Source organism: Ornithodoros turicata, unplaced genomic scaffold (genome assembly GCF_037126465.1).
Source record: "Ornithodoros turicata isolate Travis unplaced genomic scaffold, ASM3712646v1 Chromosome32, whole genome shotgun sequence".
NCBI lineage: Eukaryota > Metazoa > Arthropoda > Arachnida > Ixodida > Argasidae > Ornithodoros > Ornithodoros turicata.
The window spans coordinates 995,997-1,023,422 of record NW_026999357.1 but is presented as its reverse complement, the minus strand read 5'-3'; the positions used below and the strand labels follow the sequence as shown (position 1 = coordinate 1,023,422).

General features: G+C 48.2%; 1 protein-coding gene across 1 annotated transcript in view; it reads right to left on the bottom strand.

Moving 5' to 3' along the window:
• LOC135373802 (uncharacterized) overlaps positions 1-27,426 on the bottom strand; it is a 121,451-nt gene that overhangs the window by 7,499 nt on the left and 86,526 nt on the right. The window contains exons 11-14 of the mRNA XM_064606869.1: positions 16,120-16,244; positions 13,693-13,825; positions 8,804-8,928; positions 859-1,015 (exon numbers count right to left, since the gene is read on the bottom strand). Coding sequence (XP_064462939.1) covers positions 859-1,015; positions 8,804-8,928; positions 13,693-13,825; positions 16,120-16,244 — 540 coding nt within the window. The remainder of the gene's footprint in view (positions 1-858; positions 1,016-8,803; positions 8,929-13,692; positions 13,826-16,119; positions 16,245-27,426) is intronic.

Below are 27,426 nucleotides of genomic sequence, written 5' to 3'. Positions count from 1 at the left end.
AAAACAAGGTACGCAAAACAGCATGAACTGGCTTCGAAAACTGAACGAAAAGGAAAAAAGAAAAACGCGAAGTATTGCACCTGTCTTGGCCCCCTTACCAGGCTTACGAAATCGTCAAACGGTGCTGTCCAAAAACGAGCACTGTCCTAAAGGCCACGTATCCAGAGACAAGCTAGTGGAGTATCAACAACGCGGAATTGGAACATGCGTTCCGTGAACCTCAAACGCGGGCCGATGAAGCCGAAGGCGAAACAGCCAAAAACTGTCCAGACGAAGTCAAGCCCCCATATTTGCATCAAGGCTAGCAGCGCCCCATCAACCCTTTATTGATTTTTTTAAAATATGGGTGTCTGTCTAGATTTCGCCTGTGGGGCCTTATAGTACCTGGCCTCTATCAGAAAGGACTATGCAAAGCTGAACCTGAACGTTTGGGTGCAGATCACGGAAATTCCCGCGAGGGCCCCTCAATAACGCTATCGCATCAGTTAATTGAGGAACAAGTCCCAGTGCTGCACCACAGCCCCCTGAGTTTCTTTAGTCTCGACGTTTTGCTGTCATCCTTTTGGGGCCACGGATTTCCGGTTGGGGGTGCTATGTTCACACCACATCGGCGTGGCTGCCCTTGTATTACGAGGCTCAAGTGCACGGCCACACAAATAGGCAAGTGCTATCATTCTTTCTCACGTCTTTCTCAGTCATATACCCATTCAAACACAAAACGGCGGGAAGCGTTTAATGCAAGACACGCGAAATTGATTATTCCGGAACTCTGACGGGGATGTTGGGTAGGTACAGCACCGAATACAGGCTGTTCATCACGACTGTGGAACTGCCGCTCACACGTGAGAAAGCACTTACCAGCACCGCTGCTTGTCAATCTCGGGGCTCAGACCTGCCGGCTTTTGCTTCTCATCAGGTTTTCGCGTAGTAAGGCCGTACAACTGCTTGTATTTTGTGGCGCAATCATTCTCTGCATTGGATACTGCTTTTGGGTCGCACTTCGGTACAGGGACGCCTGGAAGCGAAAGATGTGGTAATGAGATATGTAGTAACTAATGTATGTCCAACTAACGTGCGCCCACCTAAAAAAACGAAAGACTACGGGATCTACACAAACGAGAACCAAGTAAATGTTGCTATCAGTATTTCATGGTAGTCGCGAGTATTTTTCGGTGTAGTTCGTTACCCGGACGACTGGGTTTTAAGCACTAGTGAAAGCGTTTGAAAGGTAAATACCGCATATTCGCGTGAAAGAGGGTCATACGAGGCAACTGAAAATATAATAATCATAAAATCGTGTGGTCTATAGCCTTTTTTATATGCGTTTGAATCACACAACTTGAATCACTTCTACAACATGAGAACTGCAGCCTCGCAAAGTCCAATCGTATTGGTGGTCGCCATCCTGCGACAGGTAGGAAGCGTTAGGTGAGATTAGGTTAGCACATCTCGGTGTGGTTAGTCCAGGTTAGGCTAGGGCATGTGTGTGTGTGGAAAGGGGGGATACCGAGGTGGTCTCGCCAGCACCAGACTGTGCCGCCGAAGTGGCTTTGCCTCCTCAGTCAACGTGACGGATCATGTTGTGTTTTACACAACATATGACCTTCATTATGTAACCAACAGGGACAATGGTATAACTTTCTACCTGGTCATTTTCTCTGCTTTCAAAAAGACAGTGGTCAATATCTCTGTTGCAACATAAAATGTTGGGCATAAATGTTTTGTGGTCCTCCAATTGAAAATAAGCTGCCGAAAATGCAGTCACGCCCAGGAAATTGCCATCAGCGAACTTATACAAAACAGGATAAGGAATGCAAACACCTGAACTGATCTGATCTGATAATAGACTACCCAACCGCCTGCGTGTCCGCCCAGCTAAGCATAACTAACCTCGTTGCCTCATCGGAACCCTACCGCTGAAGTGCAGCATGTCGTCGCCGCCGGATGGCGCTCGCGTTGCTTTCACTTGAAGATCTCGGCGTAGTATATTCTCCACGTGGTGATCCATATAACGAAGCAATTGTCAAGTACGGCGGTGCGGAAGCAGTCTTCGCTGCACCACCGCTTCGCTGCACCACTGCTATTCCGCATTGTTCAAGTGCGGTCGTGAGCTCGAGGCGCCTAAATCACAACCTTCAGAACAAAGATTTGATCGGCCCGTAATTCACTATATCAGCGCAAACTGTCACACTCCTCCTGATTTCATGGAGCTCCAATAGTACACTACTAAAATACTTCAACAATAATCCTCGAATTTCATTGCGCTATGAAGAACAACAGCTAATTTTTAGATGAGCCATTTTGTTCCTCCTTCCCGGCTTCAACAAAGAACTGGAGCCTCGTTAAAATGTAAAACCTGATTACCCTGGGTGTGAGTTTTGCAGCATGACCTGTACACCGAATGGAACCTTTTAACTTCATCTGCGCCATAGACAAGGCGTCATAAATAAGTACTCTCATCGCGTTTCCATGGCGTACTGTCTTCGACAGAATGGCGTACATGCAGGCTAGCTGGTGGATAAACTCCATGATAAGCGATGGGCAAAGACACGTAAACACAACACATACTGTCTTCACAATATCATAAAATGGTTCACTGTCATGATAAACTTTGAGAAGGTACAGTGGCCCTTGCACCCTGAAGACTGTCGAACAACGCCGAGAAAGCTTTCAATCACGTCTTACCAAAACCTTGACAAATTAAACCAACTCAGGGAAAAGAGGTGCTGACGCCCGCAGTCGAACCTGCTTCTATGGTGGAAATGTGGTCTGCCTCGGCCAATTCCATTTGAATTTCACTTTTTCGGCAAGGTACTTCAGTACGGTCAGGGTACTTGTATCCACAGTACAGTGTTCTTCCAGGGCCTATTGTCTCGGTGAGGGTCACAAGTTCTTCTCATCTAATCGTCTTCCGGAAAGCTCAATAGCGAGACCTTCGGCGCACCGGGAGTCCTCGCGTATCCCTTTTTGTAGCCGGGAGCAAAACAATGGCTCGATCGGCGTTTCCTTGCTTTCGACTCCATAGAACACAACTAAGCCACAACCCCACCACTATCACCGAAACTAAAATGAACATAATTACGCGAACGTAGTGCTGGAGACAGCTACGTATCACTTGACACAGAAACCGGAGCGATGTAATCCTTCAGATGAAACCACTCATCTCGATTGTAAAAGGCTGGATCGCGGATAGGGAGCGCGAGCGTGAAGAAACCGTCCGGCCATCTTGCTCTACCCACAACAGTCGCCGCAGCGCAACTTCTTGCAATGACGGTCGTACCAACCATACTGACATGGATACAGGGCCTTCATTTATACATACAAGTGTTTTTTGCCCAAATCGAGCACTGGATGCAGGTTGTTTGATCGCTCTTCCGAGGTTCAATCGAACACACTTGCATTTTATCCGGCGGCAAATGCGGTTTGAGTGCATAATATGCTTGACAGAACATGTTACACTGGTACATACACATGTTACTGGTAGTGTTGTCATCAATATATGTGCGAGCGCTTTTCTGCATGCATTGCTAGCATGGTACACGGTGTTCTCTACGAAAGCAAGTGCACATTCATTTCTTTGAATTACCACCGGGCACAAGTTCGGTATTACGTCATAATGAGACCAAGATTGTCACCCTTTTTCATGTATTGGTATTGTTTTGCGCCTTGGTTTGATTTGTCAGAAATAATCCTACGTAACGGTGGTGTGGCGTGACTTGAATATCGCTTTTGAGCTATATCGCCAGCCTGTTGCGATAATAGTTATTTGTAGCGTGTCGTGCTATTTGTAGCAGTTTTTAAGGCAAAAGTGTCTCTCAATACAGATTTCCTCATGGGGCTCCCCAGATGATCGTCTGTGCAGTGTGATGCGACTGAGTGTACAGGAAAGTATCATGTTCCTCATCCACGGGTTTCTACTTTACAAGAAGGAACCACCTCAGTGCACACACTGTGGTTAGCCTTTCTGAATTTTGCACATTTTGTTACATGTTCACATCTGAAACACACCTTACACCTTGTACACCTTAGGCTCCTTCACCCAGCAATATAATAATTATAGTTATTTTTAGAAAAGTTCCCATATTCTTTTTTGAATAGTTTCTAATCTTTTCAATTTTTAGAAGATACAGGGATTGTAAATTCTGTTTTAGACTGATGTTTTAACATTTGTCCAATGCATTTATAAACAACAACTGTTCCAAGCTCCAAATCGTCCTGTTGCAATTTGCAAACCATACGTGTGTAGTGCAAGAGGGCCCTTGCACATCAAAATGCAAGATGGGAGTCACTGTTAATGCGAAGTGTTTCCTATGAGAGACTTCGATGCTGAACAAAATTGTGCAAACTGCGGAAAGTGCCAGAAAGCGTGTCTGGTCTCACAACGGTGCTACGACGCTCCCTCTTAGATGACGATTATACTGATTGGAGTTTCAGATGTGCAGCTGCATTTTTTCGAATGTGCTCCATATAACAAGCATGACAAAGTCAGCACTGGATAGCAGGCCCCCGTCCCTAAGCAGCTTTCCTCGCGCTGCAGTTGTATTCAGCAAAAGCATGTGAGTACTCAGGAAGGACATTCAGTGTGGCACAACCACGCCTGCAAATAATCAGAACAAATGAAGGAAGAAACAAACAAACATAGAAGGGCTGTACTTCAAAAAGGGATAAGCCCTGTGCTTCAAGGAGGTCTTACCACTTTCTAAGTAACTTAATTGATTAAAGGGAGGATCCGCAACGGTTGTGCCCAAAATTAAGGGAAGGTTGGTTTCAGCAGAGGCCAACCCCCATATGCTGACAACAGCCTCCGTTTCGTACAAACGTGCGCGTATAGTTTATAAACCGCGAAAACGATAAAGCGAAACCGAAACTATGAGAGCAGGCGGTGGCATCGGAATCGAGGAGCGCTACGCCGTGACGTGAGTCGCGAGATTCGTCTGCCGTGATTCCCATCTGTTGTATTGCATTGAAGACGCAAGGAAGCAAGTTACGCTCAACATGCAATCATGGAAACCGACTCTCGCATCAGAATAGAACTCCACGGGACTTCAACCCGATTCAGACGTGTATTCTGATGAGAAGAATGACTTGACCGTCACCATAAACCACAACGACTCGCCGTATTCCACGGACCCTGTACCAGTGCGCGCGTCGCTCGAAACCGAGGCCTCGGACCCATACACTGAAGACTGTCGAACTCAAAGTAACTAATGATGAGTTTCTACTAGGTTGTCGCACATTCTTATACAGGGTGTCGCAGAAAACGTGTCATTGAATTATAATTTAAAAAAACTACACCACCTATAGTCATGCGGTCAATGGCATTTGTTCTTACTGGGATTTTGCCACCTCCTCAAGTGAATGTCGTGTAACGTAAGTTTAATTATGTAAATTTTTGCGAGCTTAAGTCGGAAATTTGCCTAGTAAATGTCACTTTTTTACCCCACCAATGTGAAGAACGTGTCTAATTTAGTCAGATTAATGATAATTGACAGGGATATTCAGGAGCTATCCCATCCGAAAAAATAGCCGAACATCATGCTCTACGGAGGTCGCACAGAATAGCGCACGATGAATTGTTCAGCGCAATCTTTGACAGTCCGACGGAAGGAGGTTGGAAACCCAGCCCTCCCCGACATCGCAGGAAGAGATAAAACAGGCACGGCTTATCACGTCCGACTTTCGCTGGGATAATGCTTTCCCTCTCCCAATTTTAGGAACTGTTACTTTTTCTACTATCACTCTGTGGGCTGGCTTCGGAGCCTCCTTTCGTCGCACTGATAACGATTGCGCTCAAAAAGTCATCGCGCGTTATGGTCCGGCGCCCCGAAAAGCATGATATTCGGCTATTTTTTCCTATGGGATAGCTCGTGAATATCACTGTCAATTATCGTGAATTTGAGTGAATTCGGCACGCCCTTCATATTGGTGGGGCAAAAAAGTGACCTTTACTTGGCAAATTTCTGAGTTCAGTTCGCAAAAATTTACATAATTAAGCTTGGAGTGCATCACATTCAGATTAGGAGGTGGCAAAAACCTAATAAGAACAAATGCTGTTGACCGCATGATTCTAGGTGGCGTAGTTTTTTTTATTATGACACGTTTTCTGGGACACCCTGTATATGTGCCACGGGTGCACGCGTAACATGAAACATGTTGCAGGTGCACGTGCGGTCGGTGCCTCCCGCAGGTGCCCGCAGGTGCCACTCAGAGTTCCCGCATGAGCCGTCTTTTCGTGTCGAACATTCCTGGCTCAAAATGATGAGAACATGTTCTCGAGCTGGTCTTCCTCCACTTGCGCAGTGACATTTCCCACTCCAAAGGACGTTGTTTGTCCGTCGGAAACTGGAAATATGCTACGTCTGTTGTTGTATCCGACCTGTTGCCACAACTGATTATACAGCATGTCTTACCGGCCATCCTGGTGGGTGTAAGATCAGTGTGCGACGTAACGAACACAATTGCTACGGAAAATTTCCTTCGTCAAAACTGCCAAAATACACAGCAAAGCAAGGCGGACGGCGCGGGATATCTCGCGACTTACATCACGCTCAGTGTTGCTTGCAGAAAAGCGCTCGTGGCTCGTACTACCCTGTCACTGAGCCCGTCATAGAAGAAAATCATTTTTATCAAGTTTGACTCAGTTTTCGAGGGAGATATTTTACAGGCATGGTCGCTGATGGCTAAAGGTGACGAATATTCGAAAATCTCGGAAGGGACCTTATGCGGATTCTCCCTTTAAGCTTACATCACTGCCTGATTAACTGTCCTAATTGTGTAAAGCAATTATTTGGGCTGCATCGGTGTGTCCATATTTGCGAGACAAGGCACCACTGTCGTTTACTAAAGGCTCTTTCTGCGGCGATGCTTGATATAAATCATACTAAACGCATACACGGCTAAAACAACGGTTGTGATTCGACAGAACGATCTCTTTGTGCCATGCGAGTATATCTTCGGTGTACTTGCGATGTTGAATTGTGCGTGGCTGCGATAATTATAAACTAGCAATGTGAAAATAACTTGATTATAGGCACCACTTCGTCTCAAGCTAAAAGCAAACCACTACATGCCCACAATCCTCCGAGAGCTGAAGATTGTTGCTGAAGAAGAGTGCTGAAGATTGGCGCCGCAAAAGATTGCGATGTCATCGCGATCTTTGTAACAATTAAGAGCCAGCCAATGAGGATCGCGTTTTCAACGGCCGTAGCCGATGATGAACGTGCCTTCAGCGGTCTTGGCCATGAAGAAGAATCACAGTCGCCTGCGAGTTATGACTGAACGTCCACGCGTACTAAATAAAAAAAAAGGGGGGGGAACGAAAAAACAAAAACAAATAAAGCACGAAACGGTCTGAAATCTTTCTCAAAAGCGATTTTCTGGAAAGCGTCTCGCACTTCTTTTCTGAATATTTAGGTCTGCAGATTCCAGTTGAGCTGCAATAACTTGCTGGTTCTTGAGTTGCGGGTTCTTCAGTAGCAGACGAATTATGACTATATATGTCCACGTAGAGAAGGAGGAAGAGAAGGCAATATGCATGCTTTCTCTATCTAGTTGGCGTTGCCCGTACGCTGTCGAGTTTTACTGTGGCAACGACACACTTATAAACTAAGGCATGTCGAAGGAAATATTCTGCCCTCTGGCGGTACATACTGTTCGCGAGCTGTTACGCACACACATGAAACACGAGGCTTTTCTTTTATGATTCGCAGATTTTTGTTGAAAATCTATGACAGCGTTCGAGAGTGCGGTCGAGTTATACGCCCAGACGAACGGCTTGAAGAATGTAACCGCAACGTGACCAATAACCTAAAATTCATTATTCAACTATATTGAGGAAATTTCGGGAGGAAGGCTGGACAATCGACGTTCACCAGATCCCGTGGCATAGTGGTTAGGATGATCGCTTTCCACGCTGAGACTGGGAGGTGACACGGGTTCGAATCCTGTCACCGGCTGTGCTGTCTGAGGCACAGTTCCTCCTGAAGTCGGCCCAGATCAGTACAGATCAGTAATCAGAAAGCGCCCACTGGACAGCGCTGCACACGATGCTGCCTGCTGTCCAATACACACGTTATGATTATTTTTCTTCAAGTTATATTGGTACTGATCGAACTTAGCCTTCCTGATAAGAGTCCATCGGCGAAGGTGGTGCTTTAGTAGGGCGAAGTCTTCGTTCCGGCTCATTCGCATAGTGGAATTCAGCATTGGATGCTTCACGGCACGCGCGAGTGATTTTGACACATAAAACAGTTTTCAGCGATTTTAACACAGATTCTGACCGATTTTATATATTAGTTTTGGTCGGAATTCCCTGAGTAAAGATTTAATTAATTAATGTGAGATAGTTCTGTAGCTACATAATCTCCTCGAGGGGACTTCCGTCTGGTGGAATAATTCAGCTGCAGGAACGACTTCTAAGCTGCTCTCGAATATGTGTATAAACGACAAAAAAGGAAAAGAAAAAAAAAAGGTGCCTAGAACTTGCGGGATTTTTTTCTTTTTTACCTTACGTTTTTTGTTTCTTTGCTTACATTTGTTGTGATGAAGCAACCGATTTTCGATTGTTTTGGCGTGTTTTTGTGAAGTCACTCGTGTTTTGCAGGATACCAGTACATGGTGTTACAATTCGGGTACGGCGTTTGCGGTTCTGGAATACTGACTCGTTTTGTGTCATGTTACCATATGTCACCCAAGGTCGCTTATCCCCACCGGGGGCAAACGACCTTTGTGACTAGACTGACAACGGCGACTGTTGTCAGAAGCAATGAGCTATGTTAGTATTATACATGGGTATTGTACTTACAGTCCAATTTAAATGTTCCACATTTTCTATTTATTCGTTGGATGAAGAGCTGAACAAAACCTGTGTCGTCACATCCTTGTTGTTTGAGTAGTTCCGGTAGACAAGTCTTGCTGTATTCCATCATACTAGAAAAGACGGTGGAGAAACTGGTGTTTAATTACAGGGACTCGTAACATATCCTGGTGGATAATAATAAGATAATAAGAAAAAGAAAACTTTGGGTCAGGTCGCGTAAAATAAGCAATACAATGGCGGCGGAGAGATGTCAGCTGTTTCGGCGCTGAGAGCGGCAACCTACGTAGACGAAAAAAAAACAACAATGTGTATAGGCAGTGTGCAGAGCGACCTCCGTGCTGCCGTGCGGGAGACAACCACAAACATTCTGAGGGTCATATATTGCGGCTGCATTGAGAGACAGGGAAATTCACAAGGAGTGATCCAGCTACCGTGTCTGTCCATCACCTTATTTTATAAAAAAAAAGGGGGCTTGAATGCTTCGCGCCGCACGTAATGACACGCTGGAAATTATTTATGTGGAAGTCAGCCGCCACTCGAGCACCCGACGGCTCCGAACTGCACCTTCTTCATAAAAACCGCCCTTAACATGAATGGCAGCGGCGACATATAATTTCAGTTTGCACTTTTTATTTTAATGCGTTAGCATTAGAGTGCTCGCTAGACAAGGATTGCGGCGTGGCCAGTCTGTAGCCACGCTGCGCATGCGCAGTTAGTGTAGAGGGAAGAAGGAAGGAAATGGCGCGACTTCTACGCAGTGCAGCCAGCCGCCGTCTCTAAAGCGAAGCACACCGGTTCCAAACTATCTTCGCCACTGGCGCACCTATCTCAGTATCCCTAAGTGGCTGCGTGATATATGTGTAAATATTAGGATGCTCATTGATCTCCGAGAACTGACATCAGTCTTCCTTCGCGCTGATTGGGTGAGAGTCATTTGATTCAGGCGCGAGGATCCGAACGGTCGGTCGAACGGAGGAAACATGTATGTCTGGCCATGCGTGTTCTCTCGGTCTACAACCGTTGTGCTCGCAGATGATAGCGGGTAGCTTCGAGGGTTTTGAGTGCTTCAGATTTAGCTTGTGGGGAACAGCTAGTGTGAAATGGAATGGCGCATCCAGCTGATCAACACAACAGTGGAAAGACGAACATGACAGGGAATCCCTGCACCTCCAAAGGAAGCAGAAATCGCGAGGCAGTCACTCTTCTTCCGATGTTCCGCAGGTCAATGGTAAGACAAGTTTGGATGCTTCTTGTTTCCGAAGGAAGTAATACAGGTTTATCGTGTGAAGTGTGTTACGTACAACATTTACGAGTAACTCTGTAAGTTAGGGGCGTCAGTGCAGTGCGTTGCCGTTACTTGTGCGTTTCGGATATGCTGCTAATAAATTATATGTGTGGTTATGCTATAGCTGCCCCTCATGCACGTCGCAGCCATTCATTCAGTGTGATCTAGGAACGTTTGTGGCAGGTGTGCTTTGGTCTTCAAATACGAAAGGTACACCGATTCATAACAGTAATTTTCGTTCAGACTTAGGCATCATCAAAAACCTTTTATTCTATTTTTAGAGCTCCCGCAGCCATCGGCAACTACGACACACCTGGCACAGCTGTTCTCGAAAACTGTACACCTTTACATACTGTGTGCGCGAACTGCTCTTCGGTGTCAAAGCACCTAAAGCTCCAGTGAAACCTGCGTTACAAGACGTTAAACGATATGTACTGTAACTTTATCTGAACAGTTCGCGAGGATAAATAAACTTGCTTTATGAACCACCACCGCTCTTTGTTTCTCTGCTATGGAGCAACACGCATGTTACTCTACAGCAAGCACGAAAAAAAATGAAAGGAATGAAAGGAAAAGAAAAAACAGAGGAAGCTGTGACGGAGGGGAGGGGAACGAGAAAAAGACGAAAAGCACGAGGAGAGACGGGAAAGGAGGTTGAGAAAGAAGGTCGGTCTGCGCATGCCCACTTCCCCCTAGCTTTTTTCTCGTGCAGCTGATCTTGACCGCTGTGACTTGCTCCCTTCATGCGCAAGATGAGCAACATGCGCAATATAGGTACAGATGAGCGTGGGTACGAAATTTCGTACCCGTAGCCGCACAGCGCATGCGGGAGCACGGCCCGCAGCAATGCCATTGGTGCAACCCGTACCCGCACATCCCGATGTGTACTCGCACACGTAATGGCGGCCAGCCCAATGCGTACGAAGGTTTCAGTTATGTCACATGTTCGTCACAGCACGAGATGATGTATTGATGCTAGGGATACTATCCATTTGAGAGCCACTTTCCCAACGCGCCAGGCGCTGTGGTGACTGCTGACAATGGTTGCAAGCTTACTAACGCGAAGCGTATGCGGAAAAGTTGCCGCAATTAGCCTCATGCGGCAAGTCAAAGGTACAGTCAAAGAGTAAGCATATAACGCGTTGCCAGTAAATGAGAAAGCTGTCATCATCTCACACATCACGGAAGGTATTGGTATGGGGGAAAGCGAAGAACGTTTTGGAAAGTATTCTGGGCCAAATATTCGCAATGAATCGGGTCATGTACGAAAAGTCAACGGCTCGCTTCGCGCCTGCGCGTATTGCGGATTCGACATTTACCACTTCCTTCACCACGCTTCACACACTGAAGTAGCGGAAAATATGAAGAACGAGTTTTTTTTGTGTGTGTTTTTTTTGCACGAAATTAATCGATTTCACTGAATTTCGAAGTCGATCTACTGATATATAAAGCCTCCAGGTCGCAATGCCAGCACAACTGGCGGCCGTGGCGCCGTGGAAGAAGGTGGCGCGTCAGGCTGAAATGGCGTGGCGCGTTGTTCCAGGCGCGCCATGGGTTATTAAGGTTGTGCGAAGGAGCTCCCCCTAGTAAGCAAGTAAGCGGCGGCGAAAGAAGGCAGACGCTGCGAGATGACGCCGCCAAGCTGAATTGGAGGAACCCCGAAAGGCTCGTTCGGCTGATAATAATGTCTTCCGTTCGCGTTGTGTACGGTCGTGTGAAGGTTTTTGCAGCATTAACACATTTTCGTCTGATCCACCAATGGATCGACCATATCTCCTTTGAAGGAAGTAGAATTTGACGTCGTGTGGAAATTTGAAATCGTGTTTGTCTGTTATCGTCCTCTATACCTCGGGTTTTCAGTTTCCCGACAAGTTAGGAAACTAAAAAATCCCATCACTAAAAAAGAAACAATGCTAGGGACATGATAAATAACGTAAAATTGTTTCCACTCGATCAGTGCGAAGGCATACTAAGGAGCCTTTTTAGCTTTTCTAATAACCGCGACTTCTCGAATAACGGGTTTGCTCACAAGTCTGGAAATAACTATACGGAACCCAGGAAGATTGTTGCCAAGAAAGAACCTATTTTTTCACGGGTTCAGGGATTGCGGCAAATGGGTCAACATCGGGGCCCTCTACATCTAAAGCTATTCAGGCACTTTGCCTGAATAGAAACGACACACGCGTTATGTGGTAAAAATTACATACGTTTTACCCTTACGAGGAAGCGCCTGCTCGTAAACTGGACACACTATATCTAATATGAGGCAATCCCACGAGAACGCTTGCACGAAACGTGAATGCAAACGTGCGCGGCGTAGTATGCTTGCGCCAAATTTCTCCTAGAGCAGTTGTGCAGTTTCTTCACAAGGGGGACGAGCAGCAGCGCGCCTATAGGCGCCGCACGCCGCCCATAGGCGCCAGGATTCATCCTTTTACTCTAATTGTTTTTGTTTAGCGATTGTGCTTGTGTAGCCTACCATAGTGGCTTTTACGTAATTATCGTCCCTCAATTGCAATGTTAGACACCTCGGTCATGATTCCCATTCTTCCGACTGTTTCACTCATTCCTTTAAAGGTTCAACCGTATGAGCCGTTCAGAACGCGAGTTTTTCTCGGTGGCAACCGACGCTGTCGTAAAACGCCTAAAACTAACCTCACGCAACGTTTCTACCATAACGGATTGACGGCGTCCCCAGCGAACGTTTCCGTACCCTCTCAAGGAAAGGAAATCCGCATAATTTGATAAACACTTTTATTACTCGTGAAATTCACGAACACAGGTGATGATGGTGATGAGTTGGATTGTTCTGGTCTATATGGCTATGGGATTTATGGCTATGATGCGCGAAGCTAGGTAAGTGATGGTGAAATTACAAGGTGGAAAAGAGTTAAACGAGAACTTAAAACGTATCTATAACTTTGCAGAACGTGCGGTACGAACTCCTTCCCATAACAAATGGCCATAAAACATTACATACTTTTAAAAACTGAAACACAGATATGGTATAAGTGCAGGAGTGCGCACTCACAGGGCCACTTGTTGTGCCTCGCTATTCACAAGACATCCAAATACACGGGGCGAACACAGCATTTCATTTGATATTAATCTGTAGCACTCTTCCTTTCGTGTTTTGCATTTTCCACGCTCACACAAGAATCATGTGGTTAACATCAGCAGCATCTGATCCTCTGCTGAACACGCGATCCACGCGAGCAATCTGGGCAGTTCCGCGTGTCGCCATCCACGGCTAATCCCTGATGGGCAACTTGCTCGCGCCGCTTCCGACGCTTCCTTCGTCCAGCAGTCGCCCATCCACGATATCCGCACCCCTCGGAATTCGGTAGTGTCGCTGCTTTTCTATTATTCTGCCGCTCTCCAAACGCCACTGCAGGCCGCTGGATAATGCGCTGACTAATGCGGTTGGGCCTTAAAACACGAGGTGAACGGCATCTGAGGCAGACTTCCTCTGGTGCACTATGTGGTGTTGGGTGAACACAGGCGCCGTCTGCTGGTGCTGTTGTGGTCTGACGCTTATCACAAAAATGCTATGGAACTGCGGTTTGCACGTAAAAGAAAAAGCGCTTACCAGCAGTAACGTTTCTGAGCATCCGGGCTCAATTGTCCCGGTTTTTCAGGATTCAGCACATGGATCTGCATATATCTCTCGCTGCACGCAAACTGGGCATGGGATAACGTGTTGTTATTACACTGAGCAGAGCCTGTAAACAAAAATTATAGTACATGTAAGATGGCCCAACCAACATACAGGAAGGATTTCAGAAGGGCGTACGCTGTACGTGAAGGAACCCCAGTAAACTGCTACTAGATGCCCAGTGCTAAGAAATGCTGCTACGGCATTGCACCGCAGTAGCCATTATATTATTGCTCTGCTTGTAGGTTTCTGCGCAGCAGAAGAGGGCGAGGGTGTAAAATCGAGTTTGTGGTGACATACCGCTCTCACATTCGCCAGGGTCTCGGTCCGTTCCACGTCATAACAGCGGAAAGGTAAACAGTGGGAAACGCGCCATATGCTCCGTGTGTTTTCCGTTTTGTTAGGGGGATACGGTGTTTCATGCCTTCTGTATTTTTTACTGTACTTCGTCGTACCTGAAATGGGTGTAACGTTCTTCGTTTCTGAAACACATACAGATGAGATGATCGTGGGAGAACGCGGTTAACATCCAAGTTGCTTGAAGCCGCCACATCTTCTGTGGGGAGGGCAGCGGAGTGTTAATGTGATTGCGTGCTGTGCAGTCTTTTATGGCGGCCAGGGAAGATAGAAAATGCTACTTTGTGCGCGCCCCAAAGCAGCATGATAACTTTTTGGAACCCTGCTCTGTCGTGCTATGGTTTATCCCGGCTGACGCGGCTGACGTGCACACCGGGAATGCCGTTCTTCATCCTCTACCTCTGCCTGTTGCAGTTTCGTAATGCTTCAAGGCACGCAAGTTCCCATAAACACTCGTGAGCAACAGGTGGTGCTTGCTTTTCTAAAAGCCTACGCTTCTCCCATCCTACAGTTGTCAATACGAGGTTTACTGAAGATCAACAGCTGCAGAAACTGTGGAACGCAGTTTCCTACTTGATGCGGAGTTATAGAAGGTGAACGTTTGCCCACTTGACCGATTAAAAGATATATGTTACGATGTCTATGGAGCCTGTACCACTTGCGCATCGTATACAAGCGCACACCGTGCTGTTGCAACAGGACAGGCACCTGGCAACGTAACTAATCAAGCCAGTCCAATGGAACCGTGCTACGTTATTACGTGAGGCTCACCTTGCTCTGTACTATTTCTCTCCTTCGTCACCTGTTCAGGAAGAGCGCTGGACAAAAGTTTACCCAACACGCTCCGGGGCATTCCTTCCTCAGAGCGGCGCGGTGGCAGTGTAAGGTACCGCACGGACTTGCAAAGAAGAGGTTGCGTCACCTATGCACGTACTAGTTCGCAAGGTACCATTCGCTGGTACCCTCTGATTCTGAGGAAGGAATGCGCCAGAGCGTCTTCCGTAGACCTTTGCCCAGCCCTGTACGTTGTTACGCGCTTCAGTAGCGAGACAAATGCGAAATAGTACAAGTGGGAAGCTTTACCTCCTGGATAGAAGACTGCAGTGTGAAAATTTTAGGTCTCTCTCAATAATCATTTTCGCACTACCTAACCAATAATGTAATGTGATGTAATATGATGTGAGCCACTGGAAAGCTGCGCACTATCTGCGAGAGGATGGTCTGTCGACTACAAACACGGCGTCGACGCGTCTATATGTTTCCTTTTCCTACAAAACAACTACAATGAATAAAGTAAATGCACATTGTATGTGAAATGTTTCCAGATGTGCAACCATCGGCAGCAACATCAAATATGGAAGAACGTGATCGTGTGCGAGAATCAATTATTTTTTTCCCCTCTGTTGAGATTAAACGCGTATTCTACATAAGGAGTGTTGGGTTTGGTTCCCGATGTCACTGTTCCTTATTCTGCGCATCCTTGTCATTTGCTAAGATGACGCACTTCCCTTCTCTTCTCCTTCTCTTCTTCTTTCTCTTCTTTCATGCCACTGTGTACTTGACTTTGGTACTTCTGGGTGCGCAACATAAAACCGCCAAAGCATTTGACATTTTAGTTTCAATAGCGGAGTAGCTATTCCGCTAAGATTTAAATTACAAGAGGAAAAGGTATTTCCGCTAGAAATACAAGCAGCTGAGGGTCATTTAATGCAAGTGGGAATGTAAAACATAGCCGAGAAAAAGAAAGTGAGGCCCCCCCAAAAAACACTTTTTTCTTGCTTGCATATTGATCTCATTTTCATTGTGATTTCGTTTCGTTGACATTCAGCTTGACCGTCTGGCGATCCTCCTCGATTTCAACTACCATTAAGTCCCACTGCAATGTCCCAATGTAATGATTTTGATCGCCGAGGGATATTTATCACTGGACTTACAAAGACTACTGTTGTCCGAAGCCTCGTATTATGTGTTATCCCTGCTTCATTCTACTTTTATTGTACTTACAGAACGACTTGGACGTGCCACATTGAGTCTCAACTTTCCGAGTGAACCCCTGAAAAAAGTCTTCGGAATCGCATCCTTGTTGTTTCAGCGTGTCCTGAAGACAATTCTGGCTGTACTGCATCATACTGGAAAACATCGTGCACAAATAACTGTTAAACTACAGGGGCACGTAACATCGGTTCGCGCCGAATGAACAACGCAGTGAGCTGCGCACGAGCGAATAAGCAGCTTTTTCCGCCAATTTGGAAGCGGCAAGTAGTATTCTGTCATGCCAAAACTATGGCAGGGCGAAACTACGACATGGACCCCTGGGCCCTGCCCTGAGCCCTGCGCGTATTTTTCCCCGCGCGGCGCGTGTGTTGAGGCTTGTCCACATGCTTATCGGCGGGGGGAGGGCTGCATGCGCGCTTACCCTCACATTTTTCAGCCTGGGTCGACTTCTTTCGACATTTTTTAGGCTTTGCCGACTTGGGTCACGTATTTTTTCCCGCACCCGCCGGGCGGCGCTCGGGTGGAGGCGCTTACTGGTGGGTAGCGCGTGGCCGGAGGCCTGCGTGCGCGCTTACCAGCTCACACTTTTCAGCCTGGGTCGCCTTCTTTCGTCATTTTTCAATCTGTGTCGACTTCAATCATAATTTTTTTCCAGCTACAACAGGTGCGCAGTAGGCTCTTTACATGCAAAGGATAGCCATACACAAAAGTACAAGTGAAAATATATTTATTAAAGTCAATAGTGCTAGGAATTATGCTGTGATTCTGTGTGGAGGAGAAAAACCCAGCCAAAAAACCTGAAGCAGAAGAAACACAATACACGTAACAAAGAAATACTTATTACAGGTATGATACAATAGCATTGAATAGGTATCACAGATCAAACAATATTTTTATTAACTGTAATCATACACACATGTTTTCAGTGAATCAGAAGGGAGAGCACATTTTAATCAAAGAAGATGTTCTTAACCAATACGAACACAATCAAAATTACAAGTTTTATTATAAAAAGCCTGAGATGTGAGAACAAGATGCATGTAAGTAATTTCGAGCGCCATAGGGAATCTAAGTTTCATATTCCAACATGACACAAATTTAATTAATCAATTTCTATTGAAGTGAACAATGCAGACATAAGGAAATAATTCGAATCCACACATGGCATTAACATAGAACCAATCATCCAACATGTAGGGAAATAATAGCAAAACGAGAAACGATCACCACATTTAATCAAAGAAGATATTCTTAATCAATATGATTGTAAACAGAGTTATAAGTTGTGCTATAAAAAGTCTAATATTCCTATACGTGAGAACCATCAGTGCAATAGCGGGAAGTTCTGATGGTTGTATGTAATTAGCTGTGAAAAGCGGAGACCCTGGAAGACTATGCGACACGAACACAAGAGAAAATAAAATATATGCCACTACAAAGAAGAAGTTCTTAATCAAAACAGCAGAGGATAATAATTTATCATAATTTTTAAATTATGATAATTATAAGTATTATTAATTATTATTATTTTTAAATTATCATAATTTAAAAGTATCATTATAAAATCATCCATGTGACATAATCTAATCGAACACTGTACAATTTTCATTCTAAGAGACACTACAAACCTTACTTTGTTTTATGAATCCAACACAGAAAATAGATATGTTAAAAATGAACTTCACCACATAGCACGCTCCTAGCCAACAACCAGCTCTGATGATATCTGCCCTGATTTGTTGAAGATGGGTGCCGTTAGATGTATGAAAGACCACGGAACACGAACGACAAGAACACAAGAAGAAATAAAATCTATACCACTACAAAGAAGATATTCCTAATCAATATGATCACAATCAAATTACAAAGTGTATCATAAATATTCCTATATGTGAGAACCATCATTGCAATAGACGTAAGGAAATAACGAGAAACAACACAATCAACAGCTACAATTAATAGAAAGCCAAACCTGCACACCATCCAACACATAGAGAAATAATAGCTAATCTATCTATCAAACCCGGCGTCGGTAATTTGGCGCCCCCATCGCCCGGCAGCAGCCGCAGTAGCCCCCTCCTGCATTCACGGTTGGGTCGCCGCAGGAGGGAGATCCCCACGTATAGCTGTGCGTGGCTTTCCCGTGTCTGGGGAAAGGGGGATCCTGGCGGTTGAGTGGACCTGGAGGTTGTTTAGGACCCTTCGGGGCCCCTCTGGGAGAGCAACACACCGCTTTGGCCCCTGCTTCCCATAGTCGGGTGGTCCTGGAAGGCCCGGCCAGGATTATTCAGCTAGTCGCCATCCACCTTTTCATTGCTTTCTCTTTATCTTCTCTCCTCCTCGCTTCCTTCCACTTTTCATCATCTTTGGCGGCAAGGGTCAACCTTGGGCAGTTCTTTTCACTCTCCAGAAAGCTGCACTTGCGCATCATGCAGAGGTACCTGCTACTGCGTGATGCGCTTTCCCCTAGTTGGGCTCCGTGGTGGGCGGCAGGACATCTGCACCGAATGTCATTCATTAATTTCTATGGACACAATCACCTCAAAAAAACCCGATCGGCGCCCGAAGAGGAGCCGCACCGAAGAACGAACATTGAATTTCTCTGACCTAAGTTGTCCGGAACCTTGGTTTGCCAAGTTCCTGATTCTTCACTCAGATGACGAGACCAAACAAGTATCTAAAGTATCTCCTTTTCTTGTTGCTAGGCCACTCGAACACGTAATAGAAAAGTCGTTTCAGGCCAAGAAACTGAGCTCAGGAGACATTCAGGTAGAGGTCAATAATAAACAACAAAGTACAGCACTGCAATCTCTAAAGAAGATCGGGGAGATACCTGTTTCAGTTACAACCCACCGAACACTGAACACCGTTAAGGGAGTTGTAGCAGCAGCGTCATGATCATCACCAGCACCGCCATCGGTTACGCGCAGCACTGCGCGTGACCCGAGCTTTCGTTTTCGGTTCATCGCCATTAACCATCATTAAACACATCAACCTCAGTAGAGCCTGGTCGCATCATTTCTCGCTCTACAACTGGTGACCCGAACGTGACGTTTCAACGTTCCACCATCATGAACGGTGACCAGCACTCCACCAGCTCTTCGCCTCCCAGCCGGCCACCGCCACGTCCACCGCTTGAGGCTTCTGTGGCACCGCTCCGCCTGCCGCCTTTCTCCATCTCCGACCCTCAGCTGTGGTTCGCGCAGGCGGAGGTTCTCTTCGACGGACGCCGCGTCACTTCTCAAGCCTCAAGGTTTGGCTACGCCATCGCAAACCTTCCTCCCGAAGCTGCGGCGGAAGTCCGCGACCTAATCATCTACCCTCACCCCGAGTTGCCCTACGACACCTTAAGGGCGAGTTAATTCGCCGTACGTCTGCTTCGGAGGAGCGGCGATTGCAGCAGCTTCTTAACACGGAAGAGCTCGGCGATCGACGGCCCACATAGCTACTACGCCGCATGCGCGACCTCGCGGGCAACCCTACCACCGACGACTCACTACTACGCGAACTCTTCCTACAACGTTTGCCCCACAATGTACGCATGTTCCTGGCAGCCGGCGAAAATTCCCGCCTGGATGACTTGGCGAAGATGGCGGACCGTATTCTGGATTTTGCTGGCCTCCATCACCAGGAGCCGTTGCCGCCCTGGCCCCCCGCACCTCCCCTCCACCGGTGGACGTTGCAATCAATGCCATCAGCACGTCGCTCCAGCAACTCCAGACTACGGTGGCGGCCCTGGTGAACCGGGTGGACGCCATTCCCCCGCAGCGACCACGTTCCCCTCGGCGCCCGTTTTGCCGTCGCTGCTCGCCTTCCCGTCAACGGTCTCCTTCGCCCTCTCAGCACCAGTCCTGCTGGTACCATCGAAAATTCGGCGATGCCGCAAGGAACTGCCAGGCCCCTTGCTCGTGGCCGGGAAACGCTCCCCCAACCATTAACGGCTGGCATGGCTGGGGGCGACAACAGCCGGCTCTTCCGGATCACGTCCGGCTGTCGCTTCCTGGCGGATACCGGGGCTGACGTGAGCGTCGTTCCATCAACCCCCGCAGAAAAACGACACCGACAACCAGACTTGGCTCTGCAGGCCGTCAACAAGTCCACCATATGAACTTACGGTCAACGCTCCGTCACCCTTGACCTCGGCCTGCGCAGAGTATTTCGTTGGGTTTTTACCATCGCCGACCTCCCCTTCGCAATCCTTGGCGCCGACTTCCTCCACGATTTCGACTTTCTTGTGGATATTAGACGCCAGCGCCTCGTCGACAACACTACTTCTATGCACGTTTATGGAGCCCCAGCTCATATAGCCGCCATTAGTCCCACCGGCTACCGCTGCCCACTGCTTTCGCCGACAGTGTCACGGAGTTTCCCGCTGTCCTGCGCCACTCGCACGCCTCTTGCCCACCTCGCCATAGCGTCACTCACCACATCGTGACACGGGGCCCCCCTGTCTTCGCTCGCCCCAGACGGCTGGCTCCGGAGCGCCTCGTCATTGCCAAGAGGGAATTTGAGCACATGCTCGAACTGGGGATCATTCGGCCTTCCTCCAGCCCGTGGTCTTCCGCTCTCCACATGGTGCCCAAAGCAACACCTGGTGATTGGTGCCCATGTGGGGACTACCGCGCACTCAACATCGTCACGGTACCGGACAGATACCCGCTTCACCATATTCAGGACTTCACCGCGAATCTTGACGGAGCGACCATCTTCTCCAAGATAGACCTTATCAAGGCCTATCACCAAATTCCCGTCCATCCCCCTGACATCCCGAAGACTGCTATAACCACCCCTTTTGGCCTCTTTGAATACGTGCGGATGCCCTCTGGCCTGCGTAATGCTGCGCAGACATTCCAACGATTCATCAACGAAGTGCTCCGCGGCCTGGACTTTGCATTCGCATACATGGATGACATCCTCGTCGCAAGTCCATCTCCGGAGGCTCATTGCGCCCATCTGCGCGCCCTGTTCTCGCGCCTGGAGGACTACGGAGCCCCCATCAATGCCGCGAAGTGCGAGTTTGGCGTTACCACCCTTACCTTCCTGGGACACACCATCACCCCGCAAGGCATCCGGCTACTCGCATCCAAGGTCCAGGCCATCCGAGACTTTCCAGCCCCCACCTCTCGCAAAGGACTTCGTTCATTCCTCGGCCTCGTGACTTTCTACCTTTTTGTGCCTCGCTGTGCTGCCTTGCTCCAGCCCCTCTACGCAGGTCTCGGCGCTGACCATCCGAAAGAGGCCCGTGCTGCCCCTCTGGAGTGGACCCCGGCAGCAGAACGTGCGTTCGAAGAGGTCAAGCAGGCCCTGGCAGATGCTGTGCTGCTCCACCATCCTCGTCCTGACGCCGAGACAGCGTTGTTCGTTGACGCCTCCACTGCTGTTGTCGGCGCAGTCTTGCAGCAGCGTCAGGATGGCACCTGGAAACCTCTCGGTTTCTTTTCCCAGTGCCTCTCGCCAGCAGAAACACGCTACAGCACCTTCGGGCGTGAGCTCCTCGCCGCCTACCTGGCATGCAGACACTAGCGCCATTTTCTCGAGGGCCGCCCGTTTGTGCTGTACACCGACCACAAGCCTCTCATGTTCGCCCTGCGATCGGCCTCCCTCAACCACTCGCCTCGTGAAACTCGCCACATGTGCTACCTCCTGGAGTTCACGACAGATGTGCGACACATCGCAGGCGAAGACAATGCCGCTGCCGACGCACTCTCGAGGCCGGACGTCAATGCTCTCCATCCGCCCCCCCGCGGTCGATTTGGACGGCAACGCCCAGGCGCAACAGGCTGATCAAGAGCTCGCCGCCCTTCGTTCATACCCCGCCTCATCCACCACTTTTCGGGAGATCTCGCTCCCCGGTTCGACGGCAAGTCTATGGTGCGACACCTCTACTGGTACCCCGCGCCCTTTCGTTCCCCTGGACTTCCGCCGGCATGTTTTCAACGCCCTCCACTCGCTGTCCCACCCTGGCGTGCGCGGCACGCAAAAGATCGTCGCCGAGCGCTACATATGGCCTCGCATGAATGCCGATGTCCGTGACTGGAGCGGGCCTGCATTGCCTGCCAGCGGTCCAAAATCTACCGCCACACCATCTCCCCTCCATCGCGGTTCCTTCCGCCAGATGCACGTTTCGACCAGGTCCACATCGACTAGGTCGGCCCGCTTCCTCCGGCCAAAGGCTACCGCTACCTGCTCTCGTGCACCGACCGCTTTACCCGCTGGCCGAAGGTAACGCAGATTCCTGACATCACGGCAGAGATTGTGGCCCACGCATTCCTCTTCTCCTGGGTTTCCCGATTCGGCGTCCCGTCCACTGTAACCACGGACAGAGGACGCCAGTTTGAATCGGCCCTCTTCCGTCACCTGTGCACCGCCCTCGGAACCCATCACATCCGAACCACGGCCTACCATCCGGCTGCCAACGGCCTGGTCGAGCGCCTTCATCGACAGCTCAAGCCTTCCCTCCGCGCCACTGACCACGGCGACGCAACTTGGCCGGAGCGTCTACCCTTCGTCCTGCTTGGCCTTCGCGCCGCGATCCGCCAGGATGACTGCAGCGCGGCCCACATGGTCTACGGCTGCCCGCTCCGCTTTCCCAGAGCATTCTTCACCCCCTCAGCCCCGCTCGTGCACGACCCTTCCTCCTACATCGACCGTCTCCGCCAGCTCTTCCGGGACCTCAAGCCCCCGCCTACCCGCTCCGGTCCCGCAACACGCGTGTTCGTGTGCCCCGACCTTAATCAAGCCACCCACGTCTTCGTCCGCCGGGACTCTGTGCGCTCCAGCTTGCAGCCTCCCTATGACGGCCCCTACAAGGTCATCTAGCGAGCCGGGAACTTTTTCCGCCTGGATCGTCCTCGGGGACCTGACACTGTGGCCATCGACAGGCTCAAGCCCGCATTCCTGGAGTCGGCACCTCTGGTATCGCCCGACCCGCCCTCCCTACGTCCGTGCTCGCCTCCTGTCTCCAGCCTTCCTCCCCCTCCACGTCGAGTGCATTGGGCTCCGCAGATCGCACACTACGAGCCGCCCGCCGCCTCGGGTCCGGCTCCTGCGCTCCTTGGCTTCGGCGCCCGACCTTCCCGCTACCCTCGACCCTCCTCGCCAGCTTTGTCATCCGCCACGGGGGGGGGGGGGCTGTAACAGCAGCGTCATAATCATCAGCAGCACCGCCATCGGTTACGCGCAGCACTGCGCGTGACCCGAGCTGTCGTTTTCAGTTCATCGCCTCGTCATTAAACACATCAACCTCAGTAGAGCCTCGTCGCCTCATTTCTCGCTCTACAGTGTCATTTCCGAAGAAGAGTTAATCGACTGCAGCGAAACTGAAATCGAAGAGGGCTTGCAAGAGCAAGGCGTCGTGTCTGCCAAACGGATAATTATGCGGAGAGATGGCAAGGAGATCCCTACAAAGCACATCATCCTGTCGTTTAAGCTGCACACACTTCCTTCTACCATCAAAGCCGGTTATGTCAATTGTCATGTCAGACCATTTATTCCTAATCCTCGTCGCTGTTTCAAATGCCAGCGGTTTGGGCACAGCTACCAAGTCCGTCGAGGACAGTTGGTGTGTCCCAGATGTGCTGGCAAAGAGCATACTCCTGAATCATGTACACAAGACTTCCACTGTGCTAACTGTGAGGGGGCACCCTGTCTATTCTCGGTCCTGCCCACGGTGGAAAGAGAAAAAGAAATATTGAAAATAAAAACAGAGCAGAACTTAAACTACAAAGCTGCACGAGCACAGCTCGAGTTCAGAAAGAAAGGAAGTTTTTCCGACATGGTGCGTAGGGGAGTGGCGCCACAGACCTGTTTTTCGGGTTCTGAGTCCCCACTCTACACTCCCCAACCTCAGAAGGCTGGAGACACTCCGGTGTCTTCTGCCGTGACGGAGGCCAGCCGTTCAACTGGCCAGAAAGAAACAGCCACGGCCTCCACTAAGGTCGATGGCACACAGTCAGTTTGGGACTGGGTCGTAAAAACCCCTTCCCAAAAAGGCACCTAAAGTATGGAGGTCGACGATGACGACTACATGTCGCAGAAGTCATCGTCGAGCCTCCCCAGCATTCCTTCACAAGAGAAGGAAAAACGAGAGAAAGGACGAGGAAGGGGTTTCAAAGGGAATGACCAACAGAAACAACCCCCGCGAAGGGTCCAACCCCCCTAAATGGTACATGTCTTTTCTAGTAGGTGTCCCTAAGTGCTGCGCTTTCTTTTCCTCCTTTTTAGTGTGACCGTTATGACCACTTCCTCCAGTGGAACTGCCGGGGTTTACTTTCTAACTTAGACGACATTAACGATCTCTTTGCAGCAAGTACAATGCAGCATGTTTCTGCCTCCAAGAAACATATTTAAACACACACACATCAAATCCAATTCGTAGACACACTGTATTTCGAAGAGATCGAACAGACGCCACTCGCGCATCTGGTGGCGTGGCTATCGTCACACGAGGAACTGTTCCGTCCAAAGAAGTCCACTTCGTTACAGACTTGGAAGCGGTAGCCGTGCAGATGTGTCTGGACAGAATTGTTACCATCTGCTCGGTCTATTTGCCACGATCAGGAAGTTTTGCACAGAAGGATATAGAACACTTAATCAGCCAACTTCCAACTCCATTTATACTCTTAGGCGACTTTCATGCCCACAATCCGCTTTGGGGCAGTACAAGAACCGACGGCAGAGGGAAAATGTTGGAAAGGGTTTTGTTATGAACCTCCATCTGTCTTTTAAATACAGGAGCACCTACGTATGTCCACTGTTCAAGTCAGTCTTTCTCGGTCTTAGATTTATCACTTTGCAGTCCATGTCTATATCAAGATATAGAATGAAGCGTGCAAGAAAACCGACTTGGGAGTGATCACTTTCCAATGATCCTGAAATATATGTGTGCAGTCAATAGTCTGACAGCATGCCCCCCTAGATGGAAGCTCCAACATGCTAACTGGAATGCTTTCTCTAAAAAATGTGACCTGTCATTAATCCCTGTGGAGAGGATGACGATTGAAGAGGCCAACAATGTAATTACTAACGTCATCCTCGATGTAGCAACGCAATCCATTCCCCAGACTTGTGGTCGTCTACCGAAACGACCGAAGCCATGGTGGAACAGCGAGTGCAAGGAAACTCGTAAACTTCAAAATCGTGCGTGGGGTACATTTCGGAGGTACCCCACATCACAAAATCTTCTTTTGTTTAAAAAGGCGAGAGCCAAGGCCAGATGGACGCGGAAACAAGCAAAGCGGTCATCTTGGCACAACTTCATGTCTTCTCTATCTCACAGTACCCCATCCAAAGTAGTGTGGGACAGACTTCGCACAATCAGAGGAGAACACCGCAGTTATACAATCCCTCTTTTAGAAGTCAACGGGCAGGTGTGCGGAAGCCTACGAGAACAGGCGGATGCGCTCGGACAACATTTTGAATGCATCTCTGATTCATCCCATTACAGTACCAAATTTCTTAAGAGTGGAAAGAAACGCTGAGAAACGAAAAATTCCAATGAGTGGTGGTGATGAGTACGTATACAATCAGCCGTTCACGATGGTGGAGCTTCAGCGATCCCTATTCGCTGCTAAAGCCACTGCCCCGGGCCCAGACAGAGCAACCTGGGAGTAAGAGGGAACGTTACCAGTATTATGGAAGACTGCGACTGTCATTTCCCTTCTCAAGCCAAGAAAGGAAGCATCGAATCCAGCCAGTTACAGACCTATCGCCCTTACGAGTTGTATTGGGAAGACGTTTCAGCGAATGGTCAATAACCGGCTGGTTCATCATCTGGAAGAAAATAATTGCCTTTCTGAATTTCAATGTGGTTTTCGAACAGGGTGTTCCACTATGGATCACCTTGTTCGGCTTGAAACCACTATCCGTGAAGCCTTCGTCAGAAGACAACATTGCTTATCTGTTTTCTTTGATTTAGAGAAAGCGTATGACACTGCGTGGCGACACGGTATTCTGCAGGATCTTTACTCTTTTGGCGTGGACGGCAGACTCCTTAGATGCATTTCAAACTTCCTCCAGCACATACCCTTTAGAGTGCGACTGGGAACCACTCTATCCCGCCCCTTCGTACAAGAGAATGGTGTCCCGCAGGGATCCGCGTCAAGCACACACGCTTTAAGCAGCTGTTCATTAACAAGCCCTCTGTCGTCCATCCATTCTCTTTGCGAATTCCATCAGAGTTTGATTGCCACGGTTTCTCGTCCTGTGACCTACAAGTTGTAGAGTGTAGCAGAAAGCTCCCACCCTGGGAACCACATCCAAGGTCTGACATCTCTTTGGCAAAATACAAGAAACAAGACAGCGCCTCATCAGTACTTCAACAAGAGTTTGCACACTTGAAAGACAGCTTTGATAACCATACTGAGATTTACACAGATGGGTCCAAGTCTAGTGCAGGAGTGACTTGTGCCATGATTTGTGGCGCTACACAAGGTCTCATCGTATAAAAACATTTCCATCAATTTTTACTGCCGAGGTTTACGCCATTATCTTGGCTCTCAACTACATCCTTCAAGATTCTATAAAGCCTTCTGTTATATATACGGACACCTTGAGTTCCATTAACGCAAGTTGTAGTCAGCACACAACAAAGAACTTTCTTGTGCAGCGAGCAAGATCTTTAGCCAGTCTGATAAGAACAAAGGGGTACTCCCTCATCCTATATGCTGGGTGCCCAGCCGCGTAGGCATAAAAGGTAATGAGTTGGCAGATCAAGCAGCTGCAGCTGCTCTCCAAAATTAGTAAGAAAAAATGTGCGCTTTCAATGATTCTATGCACAAGGCCATACTAGAGGCTTTCCCTCCCGATGTTGATGTTGGGGGTCGTCGGGTTTCATCACACTTTATCGCTTGAATCCACTAGTTGATCATGTTTATTCATTGAAAATGACACGTTTCTGTACAGATTCTACGGTGTATTCACGCTGCTTGCTTAGAAATGATTTGTCTGAATTAATTATTGTTTTGTTTCAGGTTCGACTGATATTCTATGAGTTGGACATTATGCATGCATGATGTATTAATTGTGTCATATTTGTTTCAATTGTTCACTCGATTGAGATAAGTAAAAATAACCTCTGAGTTGGGAATGCCCGATATTTCTGAGTTGTGTTTCACATTTGATTTTTCTGTCTGGTTCATCTATATAGAACTTTCTGCTGCAAGATATTACCAAACTTGATGTAATTAAATTTGTTTCTCGTTTTTTGATTGAGTATTGTTGCTACCATTTAATAATTTGGACTCTCTCTAGATGTTCAATAACAATATCGCATGTGTACAAACTTAGTCGACTTCTCAACCACTTTGACATAAGATT